The sequence below is a fragment of the Purpureocillium lilacinum genome (assembly GCF_023168085.1).
Source record: "Purpureocillium lilacinum CBS 284.36 DNA, scaffold_6, whole genome shotgun sequence".
NCBI classification, from domain to species: domain Eukaryota; kingdom Fungi; phylum Ascomycota; class Sordariomycetes; order Hypocreales; family Ophiocordycipitaceae; genus Purpureocillium; species Purpureocillium lilacinum.
In genome coordinates this window covers 2,262,574-2,290,562 of record NW_027072116.1, presented here as the reverse complement: position 1 = coordinate 2,290,562, position 27,989 = coordinate 2,262,574, and the positions used below count along the sequence as shown (strand labels likewise).

Genomic DNA, 27,989 nt, shown 5'->3' with positions numbered 1-27,989 from the left:
AAAGACACGAAAAAGCCGAAATCCGTCAAACCCTTCCAAACGCCAACGATGCATAACCGACCTGTCTCCCGTCGTGAGTGGAGTGACCGTTCAAGACACCTAGGTCCATCTGCGAGAGTCTAAGAGTCTAGGAGAAGAGCTTGAGGAAGCCCCAGATGCCGATGCCGCTGAGGACGGGTATCGTCAGATTGTCATCCCAGCCGAAGATGTCGATGACTTCGCTGGTGGAGGCGACGAAGCCGGACCACAGGCCCATGACGCCGAGCGCCAAGGGGCCCGGGATGGTGGCCGCGGCCTTGGAGATGCCGAGGGCGTTCGTAACGGAGCTCGGCAGCGACAGGGCGTTCTTGAACATGAAGCCCTCGTCGCCGGGCATGGGCCCGATGGTCGGGACCAGCCAGCCGTAGAAGAAGTACGACGTCGCCACACCGACGACAAAAGCGGCCAGCGAGCCGGCCAACGACTTGCCGCGCCGGAGCCGGGGGGTGTATCTGCCCCAGAGGCGGCCAAAGGTGCTGGCGGCGGTGTCGCACCAACTGAGGAGCAGGACGCTCATGACGCCCACGTCCTTGGGGAAGAAGTAGAGGACGATCCAGGCGCCCAGGAGGTAGAAGATGACGCCATTCCAGCCCGAATACTCGCTCTCGCGCATCAAGGCACCGAGCAGCTTGACGTAGAGCCGGTTGACAGACTCGTACCTGTGGCGCAGCCAGTCCGTGGTCGCGATGGGGATCAGCGCTCCCATCAGATAGGGTGGCACGGAGCTCGTCTGCGTGCCGGTGGTGTACAGCCAGACGACGAAGAAGCCAATGGACACGTGAAGGACCTTGCGCGGGACCTCGTGCTTGTGCACAAAGGTTCTCCAGTGGCGATGGATCGGGATGAGTCCGAGCGGGCTCGGGCTACGGCTGAAGTCGCGCCAGCTCCATCCCGAGGGCGCGGTGGGTTGGGGAGGAGCAAGATGACCATTGGTGGTCCCGAGCTTCCCGTTCCCGGCAGTTGGACTTGTCGCCTTCGCCTTTGCCTTGGTCGCCTGGCTCGAGTTGCTGGGCGTCATGCGGGCGATCTTGCGGCCGTCGATGGGCGAGCGGCTCCTCGTTCGGGACCTGCGCAGGCCGGGGACTTCGTCTTGCTCGTGCTCGTCCTCGGCGCCATCCTCGTCGAGGGTGTGCGGCGTCGAGACCCGCTTCCTGGCGGCAGAACGCGTCGTGGGACCAAAGTATTCAGCGGCGTCGAGCTCCGAGGGCGTCGGGCTGGGGGAAATGACGCGCGGCGTCTCGGGGACGGCGGACCTGCGACGCTGGGACATGGTGATGAAGGAGACGGGCGGCAGCGCGGGGCAGCGGACGACACCGGCGACGACGCGGCGGTTGGATTCAAAGGCCGATGGCCAGAAGACGAAGGTGGAGGCGGAGTGGAGATGGGTGTCGCGGCGCGAAAGACGCGCCGTCGCGAGGTCGTCGTCGTCGTCGCGCGAGTCGAAGAGGGCGAAGAGGCCCCGGCTCTGCCTATGGGGCGTCTCGGGGCGGTGGTGGGCGGCGGCGGCGGCTGTCGAATCCAGGGTGATGGTGTTGGGCGGTGATGCAGCAGAGGGCGACGTTACCCTCGCGGCATGGCGGACGGGACGGGTAGAGCTCAGAGGTGCGACGCCGGGGGGAGACGCACATTACAAGCGAAGAGGGAGGCGGAGGAAGGAGGAGGAGGAGTGAGGAACGCGGCGCGCCAGCGATGGCGATGTGTGTGACAGGGAGATTGGTGGTCGGGAGGCAGATGACGGAGAGACCGGGGGCTCGAGAATTTTTGCCGACGCCGACGCCGAACAGAGTGCAGACCCTGGGCTGCCAGGCGCGAGAGCGGCCCAGCCCAGCTCCATGGAGCCCAGTTCAGCCCAGCCCAGCCCACTAAAACAATTCCGTCCGGGGCATTCGGGTCCCTGCCGCCGCCCGCCATTGGACCCGGAAAGCCGTCCTGCCCGTGAAGAACCGCCAGGCCCTGCCCAGCCGGGGCCTGCCCCCCCCCCCCCCCCCCCCCCCAAGCGCGCCCACCCGTCCGTCGCTAGTCGCTGTCCCGCCGCTGTCGAAGTCTGACGAAGGGCATCTTCGCAGGCATGTGACGGCCCAGAATGACCGCGGACGGCGGCCCGCAAAGGCGACAGGTCTCATACACCTGCGCGCCACGACGCGCCGTGCAGTAAGGTCCTGCAAGACCCAACTCTGCTCGTTGTGTCGACTCACGTGCGCCCCTCATCAACCACTGCGTCGGGCGCCCATGGCTGCTCACGCGAGCGCCTCCTGTTTGGGGGGCGCTACGGAAAGGGCTGGCTGCTGCGACGGCTGCTGCTGACAGAACGGCGGGCTGGACCCGACTGTTTCCATCCCGTCGTGCGTGCGCATCTCGTCGTGAGTGGACCCTGGCTGGATGGCAGTTGAGAACTGCGTGGATTGGATGCGCTCGACCCGCCCGGTCTCCAAACGGCCTAGCTTGCATCTACCCTTGGCACGGCGCCTCAAGGGTACGTACTTCGTCCTTTGAGACGCAAAAAAAGGTCCCAGCAAGCCCAGCGCAGCAGGCCCGCCCACGCGTGCTGATAAGATAACAAATTTCTTGTCCAGCGGACTTCCCTCCAAGAAAGCAGAAGGCGGCGGGAACACCACCGACAGACAACGATACGACGAGCTCTTGTCGTCGATCGTCGCATTGCCCAGAATGGCGCCGGGAAAAGTCCCCGCGAAGAAGAGCGCCCGGGCTTGGGATGCGCTGAAGCCGCCCCTCGCCGAATGGATCCTGGACGCCGTCTCGACCATGGGCTTCGCCCAGATGACGCCCGTCCAGGCGGCGACGATTCCGCACTTTATGGGCAACAAGGACGTGGTGGTTGAGGTGAGTTTGCGTCCTTATATTATGGCGTATTCTTTGGCCCTTTGCAGCTCTAACGACTTTCTTCTTGCAGGCCGTTACCGGCAGCGGCAAGACGCTCTCGTTCCTCATACCCATTGTGCAAAGGCTGCTGCGACTCGACGAACCCACCAAGAGGCACCACGTCGCTGCCATCATCGTCTCCCCGACGCGAGAGCTGGCCGCCCAGATACATACAGTCCTCTTGTCACTGCTACAATTCCACGCCCCTTCAGCCGAGCTGCTGCCGCGCCTGAAGGACGACGAAAAGAGGCCGTCGACGGCAGTCCCCGTCGTCGTCCCTCAGCTGCTCGTCGGAGGCACCACCACGCCTGCTCAGGACCTCAGCTTCTTCATGCGCCACAGCCCGAACCTCCTCATCTCGTCCCCCGGACGACTCGTCGAACTGCTCGCATCGCCCCATGTCCACTGCCCGCAATCCTCGTTCGAGATGCTCGTCTTGGACGAAGCCGACAGGCTGCTGGACTTGGGTTTTAAGCAGGACCTGCAGGGCATCATCTCGCACCTACCGAAGCAGAGAAGGACGGGGCTGTTCAGCGCGAGTGTCAGCGAGGCGGTCAGCGAAATCATCCGTGTGGGACTCCGGAACCCGGTCAAGATCGAGGTTCGGGTCAAGATGAAAGACGGTGGCGTGCTGGAGGACAGGAAGACTCCCGCCAGTCTACAGATGGCGTACATGGTGAAGCCAGCCAGCCAAAAACTGCCTGCGTTATCACAGCTGATGGAGCGGTTACCAATCAGGCCGCAGAGGAGCATCGTGTTCCTGTCAACATGCGCCGCCGTCGACTACTTCCAACACGTTCTGCCCCTGGTTCTTCCCGATGGCTTCGCCCTCGTTCCCTTACACGGCAAGCACCCCGCAAAAGTACGGGAAAGGAATTTCAACAAATTCCTGACTTCTGTGTCCCCTACGATACTCTTGACAACAGACCTTGCGGCCCGTGGCCTGGATATTCCCCAGGTGGACCTAGTTGTTCAGGTCGACGCGCCCTCAGACCCCAAGGTCTTTATTCACCGAAGCGGACGAGCGGGACGCGCAGGCCGAAAGGGGCTGGCAGTCGTGATGCTGCATCCGGGGCGAGAGGAAGACTACGTCAGGTTTCTCGAAGTGCGCAAGACTCCCATCATCCCGCTAGCAAGACCCGAAATCTCTGTGTCGGACGAGGAAGTCCGCTCAGCGACGCAAAAGTTCCGGAAACTCGTCAAGACGGATAGGGCGCTCTACGACAAGGCACAAAAAGCCTTTGTCAGTTGGGTGCGGAGCTACGGCGCCCACCAGGCAACGTCGATATTCCGGGCGAGCGATCTCGACTGGGCCGACCTGGCCGAGGCATGGGGTCTCCTCCGCATGCCCCGGATGCCCGAGCTCAAGACCTGGGAGGGCGACAAGATGCTGGGCGAGAAGATTGACTGGGATACGTTTGCATACAAGGAGAAGGCGCGGGAGCAGGCGAGGCTGGAAGCCCTCGAGGCAGAGAGGACGGGCGCGGCGGACAACAAGCGGGAGGACATGAAGCGCAAGCGCAAGAAGAACGAGGCGTGGAGCGGCAAGCTGGAGAAGGAGGACGTGCGCGTGGAGAGGCGCGAGAAGCGGCGCAAGAAGAGAGAGGCCGAGCGGTCTGCCAACATGACGGAGGACGAAAAGGTGAAGCAGATGGAGCTGGAAGCGCTGATCGCGCAGGTGCGAAGGCAGAATCAGGAAAAGGAACAGGAAAAGGAAAAGGCCGCGTCAAAGGATGACGAGTTCGAGGGCTTCGACGACTGAACTACCGTAGCAATCTCGGACGAATATACCCCAGGAGAGGCTAGCAGCAGCAGCAGCAAGAAGAACGCGATATACGCGACTGGCCATTTTGCGAGGTTGCTCTGCCGCAGCAATGGTGCGCGGTTGCTCGTGTCAGCCCTTGTGTCCTTTTGAGTTTTGCATGCGCAATGCGCAGGGGGGCAGGCAGGCAGGCAGGCAAGCAAGCAAGTCAAGGCGGTTGTGTTTCCGATGGGAATGAGAGGGCACGACAACAGTAGCAGCAATTGGGCTTTGAAGCAAGGGCTCGACTGGGTGGCGCAGCCGTTTTGCCTGGCCTAGTGGGCCGCTAGCAAGCGTCAACGGCGCCGTCCCGCCGCCAGCGGGGACCCGCCTGGCCAAAATACGCACCGGCCAGATTACGAGGAGACGAATCTTTGCGTGCGAGCGAGTGCGCAAGGCTCGACAGGTCCTTCGTATTTTGGCAGCTGCCGCGTCTCACGCAGGTTGTGCGTGTGTGGGCGGGTCAGGCCGAGGGGGGGGAACCTGGGGCCGGCGAGCGGCAACGAGTGTTATAAGAAGCTCGGCGACGCCAAGTGCCAGGCCGGGGTTCAACGGGTGGACGCATCTTTCATCTCGAGCCGAGTTATAAATCTAAGTTAGATTCTAGATCCGGCCCGGCAGTTTTGTTTTCTTCTCCAGTCTCTTCTTCGCTGTTGTGCTGTGCCCCGTGGGCAGTCGCTGCAGCATCATGGCCCAGCTGAAGCCCTTTCGCGGGGACTACTACCTCTGGGAATATGTCCCCTCCAAGGCGGCGGCCATTCTCTTCACCATCCTCTTCATCATTGCGACGGGGGCCGTCATATGGCGCATGGTCCGGACCAAGACGCTGTTTAGCATCGCCTTTACCATCGGCGGGCTGTGTAAGTCCCAACACCCACCATTGCCTCCTTTTAACAACCGACCAGCAATCTTCTAGCAGAGCAACGCGAAAGAAGCTGACACGCAGAACCTGTTACGAATCCGGCAGTCGAGATCATCGGATACGCCGCACGCGCCGTCGCCGAAGACAAGACGGAGCAGCTCGGCCCGTTCATCGTGCAGAGCGTGCTGCTGCTCGTCGCGCCGGCCCTCTTCGCGGCGTCGATCTACATGGTGCTGGGGCGGCTGATGGTCAGCATCCACGGGGAGCGGCACTCGCTCATCCCCGTGCGGTGGCTCACCAAGGCCTTCGTCGCGGGCGACGTCTTCTCCTTCATGGTGCAGGCCAGCGGCGCGGGGCTCATGGCCAAGAGCGACTTCAGCCAGGACACGGCGCAGAACATCATCCTGGCGGGGCTCTTCATCCAGATTGTCATGTTTGGGCTGTTCGCCGTGACGGCCATTGTGTTTGACGTGCGGATGCGGCGGTGGCCGAGCGGTGCGTCCATGGCCGAGGACGGGGGTTCGGCGTGGAAGCGCATCGTGTGGATGCTCTACGCGGCCAGCGCGCTCATCATGGTGCGCAGCATCTTCCGCGTCATCGAGTACGCCACGGGCAAGGACGGGTACCTGCTGGGCCACGAGTGGACGCTCTACGTCTTCGACGCCGTGCTCATGCTCGCCGTCATGGTCGTCTACGCGTGGATCTACCCGGGCGGCCTGAGCGCCGCCGCCGCCACCAAGCCGCGGCCCTGGGAGCCCGTCGACTCGGCGGCGTCGGCCGGCGTGGGCGAGGAGATGAGGTACGGCAGCGGCGACAGATTGCGCGCTGCCGAGGCCGGAAGGAAGTAGTTGACGATGTCGGGGGGAGCTCTACTGATGAGGCTCTCGTCGAGGGGGACGCCGCCCCGCGTGCTGGGTGGGGTGGCCTGATTTCGAATTGAGGCGTTTACGCTGCGTCGTGGAAACCATGGTATAATTATAAATGGGCGAGATGGGGAACCATTGAGGGAGGACTGTATAGATATAGACTGGAGCATTTTGCGTCTGTTTTTTTTCGACGATGCTGGAATAGAGCGTGTTATCAGAGGAAGAGGAGTATTACACGGCGAGAATGGGGAAATCCCGCTCGTTTCTTGCCTATTTGGGACGGTCGAGGCTAGGCAGTTGCTAGCGCCCTTCCTTCCTTCCTCTCTTCTTCCGTTGAAGACTTTCGGGGCGCCACCTCCTCCACCTCCTCCTTGACGATGATGGGCCCTGAACCTTGACGCAAGCCACGTGCAAACTTCGTAACTCGCCTTTCGACATATGTACAAGCCTATCGGTCACAGCTCAGCCCTCCCGTCGTTTTATCAACCCACCCCTGGTCTCGACGCGTCACTTCCCGAGTCAAAGCCTCACAAGGCGACACAGCCCATTGGCACGGCAGTCGCAACCTTCCCTCAATGGCAATCGCCCTCAGGGGCAGCAGATATAAGCCGAAACCACCACCATCCACCCCACGACACGGCCTCATGACATGAACTCCTCGTAACGCCAGGGCAGGCATCAAAGTCGAGGACATCCGTCCGTCCGGCGGCGGCGCGCATCGCCTCTCTCATATATCTGCCTTGTACTACATAACGTCAGTACACACTCACCATGAGCAGCGCGGGGCAGCTCAACGACGATGACGCCGACGTCCTCAGCTCCGGCGGCGGCACAGAGGCATCGTCATCCGTCGCCGCCGCAGCATCCTCGCGCCGCCGCTCGCACCGCAAGTCGCGCGACGGCTGCGTCGAGTGCAAGAAGCGCCACATCCGCTGCGACGAGTCGCGCCCGGACTGTCTCAACTGCGAGAAGGCGGCCCGGAGGTGCGAGTGGCCGCCGCCCAAGAAGAAGTCGGCCCGCACCATGAGGAGGGAGGCGCAGAGGCTGCGCAACGAGGCCGCGGCGGCGGCGGCGTCGTCGTCGTTGGATCCCAGCACGCCGTCGATGGATGTGGACAGCCCTATCGAGGCCCTCAGACAGCAGCGCGATCGGCAACAGCAACGGGTGTCACAACGACATCAGCCGACTGACGAGGCCGACGTGGCATCGCTTCGTCGCTCGCAGAGCCGGAGCGCCGCCCCCTCGGAGCCCCCATTGCGCGCTCCATCATCCCACGAAGAGACGACGGCGCTGCCTGGCCCGTCGCTGCTTGAGCGCGGCGACGACCCGCTCGAATCCCACGGCCATGACCGGCCGCTGTTCACGGTCCAGCACCTCCGCTTCCTGCACCATGCCGGCACCGCCATGGGCCACGGCGTCATGGCCCACCCGCACACGGGGCGCATCCTCGACATCGCAGTCCGCCGTGCCGTCGACGCCCCCTTCCTCCTCGACGAGGTCCTCGCCCTCTCGGCGCTGCACCTCGCAGCCACGCTTGCCGATGACAGCAGCAACGGTTCATCGCCCGGCGATCACCCCAACAACAACAGCAACTACCACCCGCCTTCACCTACGTACATCGCCTCGCTGCGCAACCAGTCTACGGAACTCCAGACCAGGGCCCTCGCCAGCTTCACGCGGCATTCCCTCTCCGTGGACCTCAACGACGCCGAGAGCGCCATCCCGCGGTTCCTTTTCGCCGCCGTGCTCAGCCTGCACAACCTCGCCGAGACGCTCGAGACGGTCCGCCACCTCCAGTCGTCCGACTTCCACGTCTTCATCCACAAGCTCGCCGACTGCTTGGGCCTGCACCGCGGCATCCGCACCGTCATCAAGCCCGCCTGGAACGACCTCATAAACTCGGAGCTCGAGCCCCTCCTCAACGTCACCCAGCACGCCAACGAGCGCATCATCCGCCGCCGCGAGCACGACGACGCCGGCGGCGAGTGCGCACACCTCCTCGCCCTGCTCGACGCCTCGGACCTGGGCTCCGCCACCGACCGCGCCTGCCGAGACGCCGTCGAGCGCCTCCAGTGGGCCTTTGACCTCTACTCCGACACGGACGCCGACGCGGGCTCCGCCGCCGCGTCTGCCTTCTCCGTGACCGTCTGCGCAGAGTACGTCGACGTCCTGCGGCGCCTCCAGCCAGAAGCGCTCGTCATCCTCGCCCACTACGGTGTCCTGCTGCACCGCCATCGCCACCTCTGGCTCTACCGCGACGCCGGCGCCCGCATGATAGGCGCCATCTCGAGACACCTGGGCACATACTGGCGCGACGCCATGACCTGGCCGCTCCAGCAGCTCGAGACCGACAGGTGACGTGAAGCTAGCAGCTGGCCTGGTCCCCAGAAGGGTTTCTGTCAGATGCAAAAGACCTACCGGGCGGTACGCCGCCAAAATGTAACAATAGGGATAGACATGGCACGAAGACGTACTCGTATATACTCGAAATACACTCAAACTGCTGGCCACTCGCGCCGCAGCAACGCCACACGGCACAGGGTCCGCCATATCATCCAAGAATTCTTAGTCTCATAGTGCTAGACAGCAATCTTCGTCTATCATAGACAACCCAACACCCCAGGCATCTACATCGTCAGGGCTTCGTTGCCAAACCCTCACACGCCTTCGCACGTCCCTTCCCCCCTTTTTTGGTTCCAACCTGCGGCCTGGCCTCACCTCCGGCCAAACGAATGGCTTGTCTCGCTGCCAACTCCTTGACCCTCAAAAACTCCCCCTTCTCCATCAATGATGTCTCGGTCAGTGCCCAGGCAGGATATCACCAAACGCAAAAGGAGATGCTTTTCCTTCTCGATTCTGCGGTGTCGACGACCCGCCTGTGCCTTCGTTCCCGTCGAAGCTGCCACAAGCGGCGACTGATCTAATCTTGGTATCATTACGGGAAACAATAAAGAAAAAAATGGCTGGCCCGAGGCCTGCCGCGTCTCGAGGGAGGGCCTCGGTGCTGGGCCACGAGGGCAACGTTTACACTCCGTAAAACTCCCAGCCGTCTCCGACCCAGTCCCGGCTGCTGATGTGCTCTGCTTCGAGCGACTCTTTCCTCTCCAGGCGCGGCGCGAACTCGGTCCTGAGCTCCTGGCGGATTCACAACTCCTCATCGTCAATCTCAGACGGCTTGAGCAGACCACCAACCTTCTGCCGCCTCTCCATGTCGGCAGCCTTGGCATCTCGCTCCTGCTGCTCCTTCTCGACAATGTAAAGCTCCGCGTTGTCGCCGGCAAACTCCTTGAGGGAGATGAGGAAGTCCCGGAGGTTCAGTCGGAACTTGTCGTATTGCGTGTTGAGGTTGAAGAGTCCCTCTACGAAGCTCGCAACTTGCGCCCTAATCCGTGCACGTTAGCCAGGACCCTACAATCTGCAGCTTCACTAGAAAAGAACTTACGCTTGCAAGTTGGGGAACGCGTTGCGAAGCAGGGTCGCGACCGAGTTGCCCAAGAAGTCCTTGTTGGTGGTTCCCGCCTGCGCCTGATCGGGAGTGTAGATGGGGCCCTGGATCTTGGGCTGCGACCCGTCCGCCGGCTGGATGAAGTAGAACAGCTTCATCAGCAGCATCGACTGAGTCTTGAACCCAGCTTTGTGGTCGCTATCCGTGACCACGAACAGCACATCCTGCAAGATTGTGGTGAAGAAGCGCTGGAAGAATGCGTTGGCTGTGGCAACGTCCGTCTTGTCGGCAATGTTGTTGATGAGCTCCAGGCACATGTTGAGGCCTGCCGCCTCGACGTCTCGGTTGTCATGCTTGAATGCCCACGAGCAGGAATCGATGACGAACTTGAACTGGTTGTTGTCGAGCTTCAACAGGGCTACAATTATATTAGCAATCGAGCTCGTGTCTCAGCAACGGAGGTGCATACCTGGGAAGCAGTGCAGGTTAATGGCCCGCAACAGGTTAAAGAACTCGACTCGGTGTTCGGGGAATTCGGAAAAGTCCTTGTTGATCATGTCGAGGGTGCACTCGAACACATTCTCCATGATGGTAGGGACCTGGTCCTCCATGAGAGACTGGTGGCAGTTAGCGCTTGAGATCGGTTCCTCCTGCCAACGGTAAAACTTTACAGAGAGCTTGGTGATAATCGTGGACATGGCCTTCAAGACCTCTGCGTCACGGGCACCTGGTACATTTCGGTTATAGTCGACCAGAACGGAGTCCAACAGCGGGGGAACCATCTGGAGTCGCACGGCCTGGAGATCCTCGGCCTTCTCAACGTACGTCTCGATGAGCTTCAGGATCTCCTTCTTGATGGTGCGCAAGCCGCGGACCTTGGGCATCTTGGTCGCGAGTTCACCTGTTGTTTTGGTTAGCCTAGTATAAGGGACTGATCCAGGAGGACACTCACCGTCTCGGGCGACAGCCTCAGAAATCAGTGTGCTGGTGGCGCGGTACATCTGAAGCATGTCGTGGTAGATGCGACCGATCTGAGGGTAGAAATAAGGTCCAATCGACGTGCATGCAGACACGTTAGTCTTCATGATGTTGCCAATGACCTTGATCGTCTCAGCGTCCTGCAGGATCGACGGGTTGACCGTGGCCTGCTTGATGATCTCGTCCCAGGCGGCGTTCGGGATATTCATCAGGTCGGCAAGCAGTCTCTCCTGCTGGTGTTTGTTGCCCTGAGCTGCGACCATGTAGCCGCAGGCTTCGTAGAACGTGTGGACCTGCTGGGGCGTAAGATCACAGGTAATCTTGCCCATGTTGCGCACAATCTCTTCGATAAACGGCTCCTGCTCGCTAGGCTGCAGTGCCACGAAATGGCGCCGACATTGCCGAGCAATCTTGATGAATGTATCGCAAGCCATGTCCTGAACACCTATGAGATGGGTTAGATTCGTGGCCTTCAGGACTCTCTCGGGGAGTACATACCTTCGTGCGACTCGTGCATAAACTCAAACAGCTTGTTGACGACAGTCTTGAGGAACTTCCAATGGGCCTTGAGGAAGCGAGGGTACTGGCCGACAATGTACATGATGTTACTGGCCACGACAGCTTTGTTGTCTTTGCCTCGCTTCATCTCCGTAAGTCCGAGGAGGTCCTTGATAACTGTGACGAGGAAGCGCTTTTCTGTTTCCTCGTTCATGGCCAGCGAGATGGAGCCAATGGCCCAGCAGAGCACGTTGCAGTTGTGCCATGACCACTCCGAGCCGTCAACCTGCCTGGCAAGCTTCTCCGTCATGATGTTCTCGGTGTCGACCACATCCAAATGAGTGAGGTAGACGAGGCATTCCCTGATGGTCTTGTACAGCTGGACGGTGTCGCTCTCCTTGACAAACTCGCGCACGATTTCTCCCTCATCGTTTTCGACGATCAGCACTTCCTCGGGTCGGACCATGCGCTCGATCATAACGACACGAAGGTTTGAGAGGACCTCGTTGTACTTGTGCTTCCGTAGCGGATAGTTCATCAGGAGCGAAGGGTTCGGCGCGCCACTACCCGACATGCCACCGCCGACGGCCATGAGCGGGTTCAAGTCGGTAATGGGCAGCTGCTGCATTTCCTCGTAAAGCTCCTGGACCAGCTTCAGCCAGTAGTCGAGGCAAATCTTGAAAATCTCGCGATCGTCGATCTGTGATATCCGGATCAGATAGTAGTGACCGTGGAGCAGGTAGTCTCGATTCGGCAGATTCTCGATCAGCTGTGCCTTGTTAGCATGGTCACTCGCCTTGGCACCAAGGGGATAGTCTGTAGTACTCACATTGAGGTGCGCGCCGAAAAAGTTGCAAAGGAAAAGCGCCAGGTTCTGGACGAATTCCTGGTCCCGGGAGTTACTGCTGGGATAAGTCGACTTCAGATCCAGCGATACGGGGATAATGTCCGCAATGGTCGTGAGAACCTCGGTGAACATCTTGACGAGCTGCTCATCGTATGAGTTGGCCTGCCCGGCGCCACCAGTTTGCAGTCCGCCAATCTCCGTCAGACACTGCAACGTGATGTTGCGAAACTCGGGGACCGACAGGAAGCGGGTGCGGAGCGTGTCGATCAGGTTCGTCTCGAAGATGTAACCGAGGGGGATCCAGTTGCAGAAGCGAAGAAGGGTCTCGAGCGTCGCCTTGACGAGGCTGGGCTGGTCGGCCGTCGTGAGGACCTCCTGGCAGAGCTGGAAGATTTGCGAAAACTCGGCACACATGGTCTGCTTCATGTTCCTCGTCTTCGTGGACGTCATCTGCTCGGCAGAGTAGTCAAACACCTCCTCCGAGAGCAAACGCAGAATGATCATGTTGTTCTCGCAGATCGAAAGGTTCGCATGGCAGGACGAGATGATCTCGTTAATGAATGTGGGCCAGTTGTGCGGCCATTCTTGCTTGAGGACGGAGATAAGGACGAGGTTGAGCTTGTTGAGAAGAGTCTTGTTGCTTTGCAGGGCCTCCTCGGAGCTCGAGCTCTGGATGATGAACTGGACAATGAAGTTTCGGATGCCTGATCCAAGCCGTCGTCAGTGCTCATGTTCCATCGAGGGCTCGCGTGCAGCACTCACCTTGGCACTGGTCCCGCGGCAGGACCTTCCATCTCGTCGAGATGACATTGTCGAGAACCTGTAGGCCCAAGTCTGTGGATGTGTTAGCTCTGTGCGTGCTCAACGGGAGGGGCGGGGGCGAGTGGCGCGTAGTGCAAACCGACGTACATTTGGTTTGCGGATACTGCGCGTCTGATAGAATCTTGTCTACCATGAGCCACGCATCGGGGTCTTCCTTGAACTGTGCTACTCGTTAGCATACTGCGGACAGCGAGAGGCGTTGGGAGCTCTGGTTTGAGCGCCGTCGTCGCTTGCTATGGCGTCGACGAGCGGCAGGGGTTGTGTGCGGTCGGGGAAAGCGTTTACCTGGTTCAAGGCGGCCTGGGCGGCTTTTTGCTGTTGAGACAGGCATTAGCACCACGTTCGCTTCGAAATTGGGAGATCGGACGAGCGGGGAACGAACCTGGTCCCCGCGACCCTCGTAAAAGGTGCGGACCGTGCTGTCGAGCTCCTCGATCGAGACGGGCATCGTGGTCGGGACGCGCGAGGCGAGTGCGAGGCGGCGAGAGGAGTTGAGCAGCCCGGGGCGGGGAACGTCCAAAGAGGCGGCAGACGAAGCGGAGGGGTGGTGGTGGTGGTGGTGGTGAGGAGAGAGGGGCGCAAGAGCCGGGACGCAGCGCACGCAAAAAGACGAACAAAAAAAGGCCGGAGGTCGCGTCGTCAAGCCTTTTTCCTGCCTCTGCGTGCGAGGAAAGAGTGGGAGAGGGGAAGAAAAGAGTTGCTTCACGCGAGGGTGCAACGGAGACGGCGGGAGCGCTGGCGACGATGGGGTGGGGGGGAGGACCAGGTGTGAAGAGGAAAAAAAGAGGTCCGGCCGGGTTATGCTGCAGGCGGAGGGATGGATCGCGCGCGGCGGGCGGGTGTTGAAGCACCACAGAAGGCAGCACAGCACAGCACAGCACGGCTCCGCCTGGGGGTGAGGTAGGTGGGCTCCAAGCTGCCGCCGTTGCTGGTGCTGCCAGGCGGGAACCGGGGCCGTCGTCACCGACCGAGCCAGCGTGTGTGTCGCGCGGCAACAGCGAGGCGGGCAAGGCGGGCAGTTGTGGCGCAGGCCCCTCAGCGGGGTGGCGGGGGGGAGCTCTTGCTGCTCGTCTCTACCGTTGGGTGCCTTCCAGGTTTGCTTGCCATTCCTCGGTGCTCACACCAGCACCGGCACCAGCATCAGCACCTGCCCTTGCTACCCTGCCCTGCCCAGCAATGGATGCCCAGCCACAAAATAGCTGCTGCAGTGCTGCTGCCGTTCGGCTGCTGTGCTTCGGAGGCGCTGCTTGAGGTGCCTGAACGACGCCTCGCTCGCCGAGTACAGTGTACCTGCGTTGCTGTGGTTTGTCAGCCCAAACACCTGGCAGAGGCGGGGAGAGCCCGGCATCAGGCCACGCGCCACGCCGTACCCAGTACCTCCTCCACCGCTGGTTGTCTCGGGACTTGTGGCGGCACCCAAGAGGGCGGCGAGCACCCGACACACACCTAGAAAGCCCGCAGTGTGGGACACAGCGGTTGACGTTGGTTCCTTATCGCCCGGACTAAAGTCCGGCGCCGCGGTGACGTAGGTCGCATGCCTGTCGGACATGACGGGCACAGCCAGGCACACACAGCTATTATTGCACATTTCCGCGACCACGGACTGTACTTTATTCGTACGGATGTGGGACATGCTCCCTGCATTGAGACGCTTTTATATCTCGTCCAGGCAGCCAGCCCTTGCTGGCCTTGCTGCAGATGCGATAGTAGCTCACAACTCCTCACCATTGGCGCACAAAAGACGCGGGCAAACTGCCTCTTCGCGGGGCGGCATTATAGCGCGGGCTCTAAGAGTCTCGTTGACGTAGTAGGTATCCAACATCTATGTACACTCCTCTGCAAGCTCCCCGCTTCTCTATGCCTTGTAGCCGCACTCGCCCAGGGCGGTCTTGAGAGCCTCGAGGGCCTTGTCGACATCGTTGCGGCGGGGGTCGACCTGAGCGAACGGGTTAGCGGATGCTCTTTCACGCAAATGGATGCGAGACTCACTGCCGTGATGCCCATGTGGCCGAACCGGATGTACTTTGTGCCAATCTCCTTGTGGATGCCGCCGGCAAAGATGATGCCCTTACTGAGGAGCTTGGGCAGGACGTCCGGGATGGCGACGCCCTCGGGCAGGTAGATGGCCGTCATGGCGTGGGACTGATCCTCAGGCTTAGTCGCGACTATCTTGAGGCCCATGTCCGTGACGGTCTTCTTGACCCGGTCCGAGACCTCGATGTGCTTGCTGAAGCGCTCGGACAGGGGCTTGGACAGGATCTGCTTGAGGGCCGTGTTGAGGGCGTGGACGAGCTGGGGCGAAGGCGTGGCGAAGTAGGAAGGCTTCTTGGCCTCGTAGTTTTGCATGACTGTGGATTGGGACGTCAATCCTGCGTTTGTTATGCAAACAGGACAGTGAGCTCAGGTGTGTACTTACTCGGCAACCACCGCTTCATCGACGCAAAGTAGGTAGCGGGCTCCGTCTTGCGGTTCTGGACCACCTGGATGGCGCGGCCGCTGAACATGGAGATGGACTGGCCGGCAGGGCAGCCAATGGCCTTCTGGCCAGCCGTGACGACGCCGTCAAGACCCCATTCGTCAAAGGCAAGCTCCTCGCAGGCGACACTGCAGACGCCATCGACGATGACGAGGGTCTCAGGGGACACCTTCTTGACGGCAGCGGCGATGCTCTTGATGTCGCTCAGGACACCGGTGGAGGTGTCGACGTGCGTCACGGTGAGGATCTTGTACTTCTTCTCCTTGAGGGCCTTCTCGACGTCCGCGACCTGAGGCCGCCCGCCAATGGGCCCGTCGAGCTTGGTGACGTTGGCGCCGTAGGCGCGCAGGCAGTCGGCGAAGCCGTCGCCAAAGTAGCCGGTGCTCAGGACAAGGGCATCCTCACCGGGCTCGACGAGGTTGACGGCGACGAGGTCCCAGCCGAGGGTGCCCGAGCCGTTGATGACGAAGGGCTGCGACGCGGGGTTGGTCGTCTGGAAGAGCTGGCGCAGCAGGGTGAGGGTCTCGCCAAAGGTGGCGACGAAGCCGGCAGCGACGTGGCTCTCGCTGTGAATCCCCAGTCAGCACGCTGTGAAGTATGGGAGCAGCCAGTGCACTCGCAACGCACCTGTAGTGGCCCATGGACTGGAGGACGGCATCGTCAAATTCGATGGGCCCCGGGATGAGCAGCGTCGGGTGTGCGGGTTGGGAAGACATTGTGGAAGACGGCCGGCGGTGCTGCGCAGACTGGTGGTATCTTGCTGTCGGGTGTGAAGGGGGGTGTTGTCGACGAGGATGTAAGTTGGAGGAAAGTGGCCTGGAGCTCGCGATGGAGGGGTAGACATAGGACGACGGGCGCTGCTGGCGGGGCAGCCCCCCGAGGGCCGATCGGACAACAGCTGCTGGCCGCGGGCCTGAGACGAGCCGCATGGCGCCGGCTACCCGTGACGGAAGCATCCCCACCGCGGGGTGGTTCTCGCCAATGCCAATGGGGAGGTGGAAGGGGCGACGGTCCGAGGCAAAGTACCGGACGGGCAGAGGGGGTTTGCGCTGTTGGTGCGGATGCGACGCGCCGTGCTAGCAGGTCGCGGGCGAGCGGTACTTGCGAGTTGATCGTCCTTGCGGCGCGCCAGCTCGCGAATGCAGTGCTGTCCCTTGCACCACAGTCTCGACAGCAGCTCGAAGATGGTGGGAGCGGAAGCTGTCGACGAGCCCAGAGTCGCCAATCAAGCACCGGCGGTTACGTATGGGAGACTAAAAGGCAGCCCGAGCTCCTCCGTCAACGGAGCGTGCGCCCCGATTCTCTGCTTCTCCAGCGCTGCCCGGGGGGTTCTACAGCGCCCAGGCCGTGCGCGCGAGGGGCGCCGACCCTGCCGAAGCCCCCTGTTGGCGCCCGCCGTTTTCCGCCGCGCCGGCGCCTTCCACATGCCAATCCGCCAGGGCAGCCGGCGTTTTCCGGGCCCGGCCGGCCTGCCTGTGCAGACGCCTCCGACTCGGCTCCGGGAGGGCGTAGCACCATCCATCCGTCAGTTCATCCATCCTCCAGGAAGCGCATCACGACGAATATCATACGGGAATTTGCCTGGTGTCTGTACGACTCGTTACGCACATTGCGCCGCCGCTGCTGCTGTGGTGTCATGCTGCGCCGCCCGCAAACTTCCTCCTCGTCATCCCGTCTTGTTCAGCCGTCGATTTCTCCAAGACACGTCCGATCCCGGACCAAGCTCGCCTGCCATGCCGCTTGCCATCTAATTCTTCCGACGCCCTACATCAAGCATGCGACATTGCGACTGCTGCACAGGTCCGACGACCCTACCTTGATTCTCGTCGTGGGCCCAACCCACGTCCACGCTTCCACAAGCCACTCGTACCACACTTTGCTGTCGTCTGTCTGCCTCCACATGCTCACCTCGAGCTCCGTGTCCGCCGGGAAAGTAATCGGTTTCTAGGCACCGTGTTAGCTTAAAATTCACCACGCCAACGCCAACGCCAACGTCTCGACTCACCTTGAGAGGAAAGAAGATGGGGAACCATGAGATCATGTCCTTGCTCTTGGCGTCGATGCGCTCCGGGTGCGTGCTAATTTCCACCTTCTCGCCCTTATGCTCGTCCAGCCTCGACTCGTACAGTGTAGACTCAAAGTAGCCTGCCAATCCGTGGATGACACCCCGCGCGCGGCATACAAACGTAACGTGGCAGTACCGCGAGTTGTGGTCATTCGCACCGGCCGCGCCGGCCATGCTTCCGCCGCCACCGCCAACAACGCCTCCTGAGCGACGTGCCTGCACGGCCGCGAGCGTAGACTCTGGTATCGGATGAGAGAACTCCCACGCCTGCTGGAAGCGGGGGTGTCCGGGCACTCGTTGGCAGACGAAATCCAGCGCGTACAGTCTCACCACCCAGGGTGTGTCAAACGCCGTGTCCTCCGTGGCGGACCTCGCCAGGATATCCGCATACAGCTTGGGCGTAGAAATGGGGCTGAAGTGCGCCGTGTACGAGCTGGGGATCGAGATTCCGTGAGGCTTCGCAACGACATGTTGGATGCCGTCCAGGCACTCGGGGGACAGCTCGTTGTCTCCAAAGGAACCGAGAAGTTCCGAGATGAGAATGTCCACCTTGCCGTGCACTGGCCCTGTCTCTGCCGATTCCGACACGACCGGGCCCTTCCAGGCGCGCATGTCCGTCTTGATCACGGTCACCTTGCCGCCCCAGACGGTCTGATTCTGCCTCAGCAGATAGACGTAGGCGTTGGGGTTCTTCTCGACCGCCCACACCTCAACCGGAACACCGGTAAACTCTGCCGCCTTGAGCGCGCGCGTGACAAGAGGGCCACGGCCCGAGCCGGCCACTGCAATGACCACAACGCCAGGCTTGGATGTCGGCAGCCCGAGAGCCTTCCATTCCGTCAAAGCCTCGACAACTGCTGCCTCATACTGGTCGTACTTGACGGGGTCGCCCTCGAATACCTCATAGGTGGCGGACTCGAGGTTGTCCGACAACGGCTGTAGCGGCGACTGCAGCCAGTCTTGGAAGCTTGTCAGGGTCGTGGACTCAAGAGCGGTGAACACCGGCTGCTGCGACTCGAGCCACTGCAGATACGCCATGTGGGCATTGCCTCGGGGTGCTTGAGACTGGGCGGTGTTTGCCGGAGAGTGCGCGGCGGACAGGCTTGGGAAGTCCTCGTCCGTGACTGGCGGTTTCTGCGCCAGCAGAGAAGACGAGCTGGGCTTGAACTGGGACGCATCCGGGCCGACGTCGCAGAGCAGAAGCCAGGGGAATGCCTTCAGCCGCATATACGTGAAGATGAGGTCCTGGTGATGTTTCGACAAGCAGGGGTAACCGCCCTTGTTCGTCTGGAACACCTCGGGCCCGATGGTCAGATACTGCAAGGGCTCTGCGAACCATCTGTTTTGCAGGTCCTTTTCCGGCATGACCTTGGGCAGCTTGAGCGCTGAACAAGCGCGTCAGTTGAGTACGAATGAGAACATGGGTTCGCAAGCATACCGACAAAGAGCCTGAGACTGTAATTGCACACCGACCGAATATGGTGCCACGAGTCCCACGCACTGAAGAGGTCTATGCTCTTTGTGGCAGAGGCACTTGCGCTTGCTTGCGGGCAAAGCGAGGAGAGCGTCTCGTTCTCCTGGCCCACCACGGGCTCTCTGTACATTGGCATGTGAACCAGGAAGGCCAAAGTGTTTCCAATCTTAAGAGCTTCCTGGACAGCCCGCGAGTACTGAGCCAAGCCCTGGTTCCCTCCGTCCTTGGAGGCATCCCGCGCGGGCCCAGTGAGCATGATGCTCCGCACGCCGCAAAAGTTGGCATAGTTGATCTCCAGGTTCAGCACCTGGCGCGAGATGCTGGACACGATAGGGTCCGTGGAGCACAAGTCAATCCATGGGCTGATGCACGCCGTGTACGTATTGACCGCGGCAGAAGGGAACAGCGAGGTGTCCTCGGGGGTCAGAGGCGGCAGGATGGGTTCCGCCCGCGAGGCCGTGACGGTGCTGGTGCCCGACTCGCCATTCTTGCTCAGCAGGGCGAGGTGGTCCGCGACGAGCTTGAAGACCCTCTTCTTGAAGTGGTTGTTGGTGATGGGAGACGTCGCGAAGCTGATCTGCGGTTGTGAGTGTCGTCAGCCAGCCTGCTCGCCGTGAGAATGGGACACGCAGAGTCCTCTCTCACCCCCTGGTTGAGCAAGTAACCGTATTGGAGATCCGTTAGAGGCACATCCCGGGCCGAATCGTGTTTTCCAATGTGGAAAGCCGGCTGCTGAGGTCCATAACCTTCAGGCATGCCCAGCCCCGTTCCTTCAAACGCCATGGTTTGGGTCGTGTTACCAAACAGGTATCTCTCGTGCCCTTGCTTGCAAACAACCGCAATCTTTGCGGGAATCGCTCAGAAACAGAGGTGAGCGGTTCTTTTGGGTATGCTGAAGGTCCTCGAGAGTCGCTTCACAGCGCCACAAGCTGTACAGAGTTTGTCGGCGGAGCCTCAGAGCCACGCAGTGCAGATGTCGAAGCTCGCTGGTATTTTCGCGGTGAGCATGGTTCTGCGCCAGACGCACAGTGTGCGCCGCACGCGGCTGGGGTATGCTGCGACCATCAAAGCTGGCTCTTCACAAGATGCAGGGCGTCAAATAGGTCAATTGAGATAGCATTTGAGTCTTACGACATTCGATCTCTGAAATTATAACGGCCTGCCTAGAACGCAGTATTCAAGTTGCAGACAGCCCCGCAATATTGTTGCAGACGATCTGGGCACATTTACCGTCCACGAGCATACCGTGGGGAGACGGCATCTAGCACTGTCTCCTCCAGGGTCCTTATCGATAGGCAGCGCCCCTCTGGCCCGCCAAAATTTTCGGAAGCCAAACCCCGATGGCCTCGCAGCACAACTGCCCGCCTGCCAGCCAGGTACGCCCCATCCCATCCTCACCACTCCAACCCGCTCCTGCCCCATCCTCTCCTGCCGGACAGAGCGAGCGCAATGGCCTCCAACCACGCCAAGGCTGAGAAGCGCTCCAGCGCCGACGTGGAAGAGTTTTCCCGCAAGAAGGCCAAGAAGACGACGACCGAGGTGGACGCCGCCGCAGACAGAGTCAACCCATACCTCGCCCACATGCACGACGACGACGACCAGGCCAACGGCTATGGCCCCCTCGCGGGCATGAGGCGTCACAAGACGACCGCCGCGGAGGCCTCAAAGGCCGAGGACGCTGCCATCAATCCCTTCACCGGACGGTCGCATTCACAGCAGTACTTTCGGATCCTGGAAACGCGGCGAGATCTCCCCGTTCACAAGCAGAGGTAGACCCGACCCTCCCCGCCAACGCACTCGCCTCGCACTCCGTGATCGCTGACCACAGGCTACCTCGCAGGCAAGAGTTCCTCGACAAGTACCACTCGACGCAGATCCTCGTCTTCGTCGGTGAGACTGGTTCGGGAAAGACGACCCAGATCCCCCAATATGTCGTCTTCGACGAGCTGCCCCAGCAGACGGGCAAGCTCATTGCCTGTACCCAGCCCCGTCGAGTCGCCGCCATGTCCGTCGCGCAGCGTGTCGCCGACGAGATGGACGTCAACCTGGGCGAGGAGGTCGGTTACAGCATTCGTTTCGAGGACATGACGGGTCCCAAGACGATGCTCAAGTACATGACGGACGGTATGCTGCTTCGCGAAGCCATGCACGACCACGAAATGTCTCGGTACAGCTGCATCATTCTCGACGAAGCCCACGAAAGGACCCTTTCTACCGACATCCTCATGGCGCTGCTGAAGCAAATATCGATGCGACGATCAGACCTGAAGATCATCATCATGTCCGCCACCCTCGACGCCCAAAAGTTCCAAAAGTACTTTAACGACGCTCCGCTCCTCGCTGTGCCTGGTCGCACGCACCCTGTCGAGATCTTCTACACCGCCGAACCCGAGAAGGACTACGTCGAGGCCGCTATCCGCACCGTTCTTCAAATCCATGCCTCTGAGCCCGAGGGTGATGTGCTCCTGTTCCTGACAGGAGAGGACGAAATCGAAGACGCATGCCGCAAGATTAGTCTCGAGGCGGACGAGTTGACGAGAGAGGTCGACGCCGGTCCTCTTGCGGTATATCCGCTCTACGGCACGCTGCCACCGCACCAGCAGCAACGCATTTTCGACCCTGCCCCTGGTCCGGCGCGGAAGGGAGGCCGGCCGGGACGCAAGATCATCGTCTCGACCAACATTGCCGAAACCAGTTTGACCATTGACGGTATCGTCTACGTTGTCGATCCCGGATTTAGCAAGCAGAAGATCTACAACCCGCGAATTCGCGTAGAGTCCCTGCTCGTGTCGCCAATCTCCAAGGCTTCGGCCCAGCAGCGCGCCGGTCGTGCTGGTCGTACCAAGCCCGGAAAATGCTTCAGGCTCTACACTGAGCACGCTTTCAAGAAGGAGCTCATCGAGCAGACCTACCCGGAGATTCTGCGGTCCAATCTGGCCAACACGGTCCTCGAGCTGAAGAAGCTCGGCGTTGAGGACCTCGTTCACTTTGATCTCATGGACCCGCCAGCCCCCGAGACCATGATGAGGGCGCTGGAGGAACTCAACTATCTCGCCTGCCTGGACGACGAGGGCGAGCTGACGACGCTAGGCAGTCTGGCGTCAGAGTTCCCGCTGGACCCCGCTCTGGCCGTGATGTTGATCTCGTCGCCCGAGTTCTATTGCTCCAACGAGATTCTCTCAATCACGTCGCTGCTGTCGGTGCCTCAGATCTGGATCCGGCCTGCCAACAACCGCAAGAGGGCGGACGAGATGAAGGCCCACTTCAGCCATCCCGACGGAGACCACCTGACCCTTCTCAACGCCTACCACGCCTTCAAGGGCCAGGGCACCACGGATGCGGGCCGCCTCAAGCAGTGGTGCCATGAGCACTTCCTTTCCTTCCGGCATTTGTCCAGCGCGGACAGCGTCCGGGCCCAGCTCAAGCGTATCATGGAGACGCACGGGCTGGAGCTCATCTCGACTCCGTTCGAGGACAAGAGCTACTACACCAACATCCGGCGGGCCCTATTGAGCGGCTTCTTCATGCAGGTGGCAATGAAGGAGAGCTCGGGCAAGGTGTACCGGACCGTCAAGGATGATCAGGCCGTCCTGATCCACCCGTCGACGGTCCTGCGCACCGAGTTTGACTGGGTCCTTTACAACGAGTTTGTGCTGACGTCGAAGCAATACGTCCGCACCTGCACGGGAATTCGCCCAGAGTGGTTATTGGTACGCGACTCCGCCAAGATGTTTGCTTCCCTTCTGCAAGTGTTGTGCTGACCGTGCCGTCTTTCAGGAAATCGCGCCGGTCTACTACGATCTGGACACGTTTGAGCAGGGAGAAGTGAAGCGCTCCCTCCAGCGCGCTGCGGAGAAGAAGAGGCGCAAGGAAGCCATGAAGGGGGGGCGGTGATTTGTTGACGCGATGTGCGGCCGAGGCGACGTGGTCGCGACGTGGTGCGCCCTTCCCCTCGAGCGTGTGCGGCATCGGGAGCCGCGAGGAGACGCAGTTGTCTCTTTTCGCATATCTCGGGGCAGGGGAAGCACAGGGCGTGCCGGTGACTGGCCTGGGCAAAATCGCCGTGCTTGTTTTCTCGTGTGGTCGGGCGTCCTGGGTCTGGACGCTTGAGTTTGTGTTTTGTTGGAGTCATCGGCAACCTCGCGAGGAGAGATGATGAGTCGGCTGGCGCTCAGGAGGACAGAGAGGCATAGCTATGCGTTGTAGACGGTTCGGTTGCTTTTCGACCACTTAGAGCAAAGACGTGGCGAGTTGAATAGTATTCGGCTATCGTCGCACAGCATTCGCGACGGGACATACTGGGGGCTAGCAAGCTACGTGCCCGCATCGTCAGGGCTGACAAGTCGGCCAGCTCGCCCGCGCTTCGTGACGACGGTCGCGGCCAGCTGTGACACAGAGCCAGGGTCTTTTGCTCGCGCTGACGGACATGTCTGCGTCGCACGACTGCACCCCGCGGACGGACGGGCTCGCATGGCATACGATCTTACAGGCAACAGGAGAAGGACTGCGTCTCGTTGAAGCGTGGGATCCAATTACACGATATCCGGTAGCCGGGCGCGCGGGTGAGAAGCACGTCGCAATGGAAAAGGGGGGTCCCTGGATGCTGTCTCCCCGCACCCTGTGGGGTCCGACGTCGCATGCCGTGCGCCTGCGATATGCATACGACGCCATTGCGTGGGCAGGATGTGGACTGTGCTTCCGGGCAGCCTGACGTCGACTCGAGCTCTTGCAGCTGGCACCCACGGCGACATGCACACGGCGGCCAAGCCACCGCGGCAGCTCAGCAGGGGAATCGACGCTTCGGAGGTTCCCCCCCTCGTGGCGTGGCGGCCGATGACCTCTGCTCGGACCTTGTGCGACTGGGGGCCCAACGGACCCTCCTCTAGGCGCGAGACACGCGCATGCTGTGCTTCGATGTGCGTGCGCGGACGTCGACAAGAGAGACAAGAGTGCCGCATCGGCGACGGTGAGCTGGACACGGCCCCCAACTGTTATCAGGCGCGCAACGACATCAGTGCAGTAGTGGTTGGTGGCTGACAGCTTGGTTCGACGAGACAGCGGGACGGCTCGTCAGCCGGTGGCTTAGCTTCCGCGCGCTAGCCAGTGCTGAAGCAGTTTCCTCGCTGTCTTCTCGTCTCGTCCGTGGCGACGGTCGTCGTGCTGAAGTGTGAATTATGTGCCTGTGCAGCCGAGACGCCGCACGACCAAGACACTGCTCGGCGTGTTACCGCAACGCCGCGGCTGCATCTCACCAGCAGGCACCGCGTTCGCCGCTACCGGTCGACGATTGAGCATTCACGGAGCCGGGATCAGGGCCGATCTCGTCCGTGCAGATTGCCATCGTATATATTTCGTCGTGGTGGTGTCCGTCCTTGGCCGCGATGAAACAACGCGATGCGGTTTCAGCTTCTCGGACAACGGACCATCTCGACTCGTCGTAAGCGTCGCTTTCAGCGTCGCCCCATGTCCGGGCCTCGAGAAAGGTACCAATGGCAACCCGGGTTTAGAGCTGCAAGCTTGACCAAAGGTTGTACGACATTACAGCCCATCGCTGTCGTGCAGCTTTTCTCGCTCGGACGCTCTGGCGCTCGGCCCGCGACCGGGCGGCGGCAACGGCATAGGCGGGCATGATAAGGCTCGACCTTGACGTTTGGCACCATCTCACGGCGAACCGCAGGGCATAGCTCTGGCATGTGACGACGCACCTCGTCCTTATCGCTGCCCGCAGACGCGTCGATGCCGGCTTCACCGATACTTACCTACTGCACCTTACTGCCAGCCATTGCGAAATCCAAAGTCGAGATTCAAGCGGTCCAGAGCCCACATACACATTCGGCGTACCGTGTTCTGCCTACCCAGCTCCCGAATCAGGTAGAGGAGCCGCATCGGTCCCAACTTGTGTGTCCATGTACACGTAGTTGACGTCTCGACTTTGTGGGAGTAGCCAAGCCTATCTGCAGAATAGGTCCGAGGCGGATTGCGGCCCCGATGAAGATAGCTCGTTAATACGGCGTGCCCTGCGCTGGACAGGGGTTGCCAGCGACCTATTAGAGGCAGTGCTGCAGCACAAGCTCCAGTGGTGCAATGTAGATGGCTGTCCGCCGGCAGATCGCAGACAGCGTTTGTTGGGCAAGACATGGCCAGGGTGTCTCGCCGCGGCGTGGCTGCATGGGCCCATGTCCACCTGTGAGGTATCAAGCATCCGAACCACTCGCACACCCTCACCAAGGGTCGAATCGCAACGAACGGAGGCGATGAGGAAGGGCTCGGTATCCCACGACTTTTCCCGTCGGTCTGCGAGGCATCTCCAGTAGTATCCGCAGTCGACGACGTCCCCAGTGCTCAGCGGGATAGACCAGACTGCCTAATCGAAATGCCGAGGGCCTAACTCCCTGTGCACTGCTAGTCGCGCCATGTCGCGACTTCTTGTCCACTTGTCCCCTTGCTGCCTGAGCACGTTTTCTGCAGATGATATGATGGCATGCTGCCCTGACAAGTGTTATCGCCGAACCATCCGGATGTATGGATGGAAAGCCCAGTGTACTTGGCGTCCCCATGTGCAGGCCTAGATGCACGCAAACCATCCAACTGGGTGCGGTTCTCGCGTGGTGCTTCATCAGCCTCCCTTGTCCCCTGTCCGAAAATTTTCAAGAGAAATGAACCGTACCAATGCGTACCGCGCATGGGGTCCTGGTTGGTGCCGCTGTCAATGCGAATGTTTTGTGGACGCCAGCCATGCCAACTGGCCGACAACTTGCCTGGAGGACGCAATCCGCGACAGGGGCCTACGCGGAGGGCAACGGCGGGTACAGGATTTAAAAAAGGAACATGCCGCTGCACACAAAAACAGCTGATAACGGCGGACCGACCCCTCGAGGCACTCGTGACGGTTGGTCCACGCTGGTGTCAGAGCCGTCGGGCCAACACTCCGGTCGAGGGCCTGCCGCGTCCGAATTTCTGCGATCCAAAAGTGCGTCGTCGCACCAGGCGCGGGCCCTGGCAGGCAGGTTTTTGACAAGGCGGGAGCCCTGGCGGGATGGTAAGCTGGCAGGTAGGGCAGTGTCATGGCCGAGCAAGCTGCGGCGCGAAAGCTGCACCTCGGCCGCATTGTGACAGGGGGGTCGTCTTAGTGCTCTTCCAAATGAACGCGTCGTGGGAAATAGTCAGGGCTGATCCCTGGCAGCCAACTGTTCCTCGAATCTGGCCATTTTACCCTTCCTGGAAAGTCGCTTTGCAGAGTCTGCGGTCCCCGATTTGGGCTCCTGGAAGGGGTGTCATGTCGCGTAACACCTCGGGCAGCTGTTCCACGGCATCAACCGCACGCAACCTGGGTTGCGTCACAGTGCCGGGGTGTGCACCTTGATGATCCAGACAAGGTGGATAAGTACCATGCAAAGGCCAAAGAACCTGTACTTGTGCTGTGCCCGCTGGCCCAGGCTCGATCTCCAAGTCCACTCGGAGCCTCACACCGGGCATATGCCCTGAGGTCTGGTTTCCAGATAAATACGACGCCGTCCGGTGTCCACGGCTCCAGACTGAGGCAGTGTTCATTATTGTCGATACCAGCTTGGCTCCTTGTTTCCTCGTTGCTCTTGATCAAACATTCTCTGCTCTGATCGCCGGCCACCAGGTCACCGCGCTTCAGTTCTGCCGCACCTGAGATCACGGCTGTGACCAACAATACTCGTTGATCGCACCACCCTTTTGCCTGTCGCACTCCTCACTGCAAAGGCAGCCGGCGCCGCTTCTCAACACATCATGGGCGGAAACGGCTTTTACAAGTACCGGTGCAAGTACTTCATGTCGCACAATTGCCCAAACTGGGTGTGGGTGGCCAACTCGCCCTGCGCATCGTGCCTGGTACGTCGACGGATGCCCTCTCACCGAATCATGGCTGACAATGTCATGGTAGGCGGACGGGAGGGAGAACGAACAGGCCAAGATGCCGGCGTGGGCTACCATCTCCAGAGACATCGTGGCGCCCCGCGTCAGAGACGGAGTACTACAGTACGTCGTCATGGAATTGGTTCCCCCGACTGAGCCTGGTGAGACGTGGACCCTGCGCGACAAAGCGCCGCCTGCGGTGCCCGTGACGAGTGCGATGCCGGACTCTACGGGTCTGGTGTCGTCACGGACTTGAGGCTGTCCTATGAGCTGGAAACGGAAGGGCCTTTTTTGCCGTTGCTCCGATGTCCGAACTTGCCGAGATGCGCCTCGGAAACCGCCTTCTTGTTCACAGCGAGCCATCCAACAGTCTGTGCGAGACATTCCACTGGAGAATGGCACCGCCAACCCCGGTCTGTGGGCTCATATCGAACCCTGGGGCAGGTAACACAGAGAGCCCCGTCCACCGGCATCGGATCCAAAGAAGCAGGGCGACGTGACACCAAACCCGGGGTGTGGCGTCGTTTCGCACGGTGAGGGCGAGAAGGCCTGTTCGCTCACGGGAAGAAGCTCCTAGGCAATTCCACAAGCGTTGAGCGTGGTTGAGCGGGGCGTTGTGCATCCAGGTCGCCTTGGGAGGTCGAAGGCATTCTCTTGTTGCTTTTGTTGCTTTGAATCAGACGCAAGCGTATCGCGGCGGGAAGCAAATGTGTTGTCCAATGTATGTACTTGGGACAGGCCGCGGCAGGCTCCAAAGGCTCAAAGGCCTCAAAAGGATTTGCCATGGACCATCTCATGCATATTCGCGCTGTCTGTGCCTGCAGGATTGGATCGAGCTGTCTGAAACCATCATCGCGGCCAACGGCGGCGGACGGACAACCAGGCAATTGGAGCAGAAGTGGCCCGTGTGCTCAGAAACCCTGTGCTCTTCTGGTCGCAGACAGACGTGGCAGCAGGCCCAGGGTCTCGTCGAGGCTCGCGCTGCAGCAGGGCGTCTCCCCCGGTCCAACGGGCAACCCAAGGACGTTCGCCGAGGCCGCGGCTGTCTCATC

General features: G+C 60.8%; 9 protein-coding genes across 9 annotated transcripts; 5 read left to right on the top strand and 4 right to left on the bottom strand.

Annotated features, from left to right (window-relative positions):
* Nucleotides 1-127: 127 nt before the first annotated feature.
* PLICBS_008594 (uncharacterized protein) lies at nt 128-1,614 on the bottom strand (the record flags this gene model as incomplete). The annotated part of the gene is made up of 2 exons (XM_018323874.2): nt 128-1,508; nt 1,604-1,614. 2 exons carry the CDS (start codon nt 1,612-1,614, stop codon nt 128-130), a joined length of 1,392 nt encoding a protein of 463 aa, XP_018177053.2.
* A 1,092-nt stretch (nt 1,615-2,706) lies between these two features.
* On the top strand, nt 2,707-4,681 carry PLICBS_008593 (ATP-dependent rRNA helicase spb4; the record flags this gene model as incomplete). The annotated part of the gene is made up of 2 exons (XM_018323875.1): nt 2,707-2,880; nt 2,951-4,681. The coding sequence occupies 2 exons, from the start codon at nt 2,707-2,709 to the stop codon at nt 4,679-4,681; spliced, it is 1,905 nt and encodes a 634-aa protein (XP_018177054.1).
* Nucleotides 4,682-5,408: 727 nt separating this feature from the next.
* PLICBS_008592 (uncharacterized protein) lies at nt 5,409-6,430 on the top strand (the record flags this gene model as incomplete). The annotated part of the gene is made up of 2 exons (XM_018323876.1): nt 5,409-5,580; nt 5,688-6,430. The coding sequence occupies 2 exons, from the start codon at nt 5,409-5,411 to the stop codon at nt 6,428-6,430; spliced, it is 915 nt and encodes a 304-aa protein (XP_018177055.1).
* A 789-nt stretch (nt 6,431-7,219) lies between these two features.
* On the top strand, nt 7,220-8,806 carry PLICBS_008591 (uncharacterized protein; the record flags this gene model as incomplete). Its single annotated transcript, XM_018323878.1, has 1 exon — nt 7,220-8,806. One exon carries the CDS (start codon nt 7,220-7,222, stop codon nt 8,804-8,806), a length of 1,587 nt encoding a protein of 528 aa, XP_018177057.1.
* Nucleotides 8,807-9,592: 786 nt separating this feature from the next.
* Nucleotides 9,593-13,486, bottom strand: PLICBS_008590 (karyopherin transporter; the record flags this gene model as incomplete). The annotated part of the gene is made up of 11 exons (XM_018323879.2): nt 9,593-9,830; nt 9,891-10,311; nt 10,363-10,510; nt 10,565-10,794; nt 10,846-11,316; nt 11,370-12,138; nt 12,199-12,920; nt 12,979-13,050; nt 13,126-13,198; nt 13,324-13,353; nt 13,421-13,486. The coding sequence occupies 11 exons, from the start codon at nt 13,484-13,486 to the stop codon at nt 9,593-9,595; spliced, it is 3,240 nt and encodes a 1,079-aa protein (XP_018177058.2).
* A 1,407-nt stretch (nt 13,487-14,893) lies between these two features.
* Nucleotides 14,894-16,230, bottom strand: PLICBS_008589 (uncharacterized protein; the record flags this gene model as incomplete). Its single annotated transcript, XM_065601420.1, has 4 exons — nt 14,894-14,974; nt 15,028-15,386; nt 15,455-16,080; nt 16,142-16,230. 4 exons carry the CDS (start codon nt 16,228-16,230, stop codon nt 14,894-14,896), a joined length of 1,155 nt encoding a protein of 384 aa, XP_065457492.1.
* Nucleotides 16,231-17,278: 1,048 nt separating this feature from the next.
* On the bottom strand, nt 17,279-19,836 carry PLICBS_008588 (methyltransferase protein; the record flags this gene model as incomplete). Its single annotated transcript, XM_018323880.2, has 4 exons — nt 17,279-17,458; nt 17,520-18,964; nt 19,018-19,630; nt 19,699-19,836. 4 exons carry the CDS (start codon nt 19,834-19,836, stop codon nt 17,279-17,281), a joined length of 2,376 nt encoding a protein of 791 aa, XP_018177059.2.
* Nucleotides 19,837-20,502: 666 nt separating this feature from the next.
* Nucleotides 20,503-22,947, top strand: PLICBS_008587 (DEAH-box ATP-dependent RNA helicase prp43; the record flags this gene model as incomplete). The annotated part of the gene is made up of 3 exons (XM_018323881.1): nt 20,503-20,822; nt 20,894-22,763; nt 22,831-22,947. The coding sequence occupies 3 exons, from the start codon at nt 20,503-20,505 to the stop codon at nt 22,945-22,947; spliced, it is 2,307 nt and encodes a 768-aa protein (XP_018177060.1).
* Nucleotides 22,948-26,811: 3,864 nt separating this feature from the next.
* On the top strand, nt 26,812-27,193 carry PLICBS_008586 (uncharacterized protein; the record flags this gene model as incomplete). Its single annotated transcript, XM_065601419.1, has 2 exons — nt 26,812-26,913; nt 26,966-27,193. The coding sequence occupies 2 exons, from the start codon at nt 26,812-26,814 to the stop codon at nt 27,191-27,193; spliced, it is 330 nt and encodes a 109-aa protein (XP_065457491.1).
* Nucleotides 27,194-27,989: the final 796 nt, after the last annotated feature.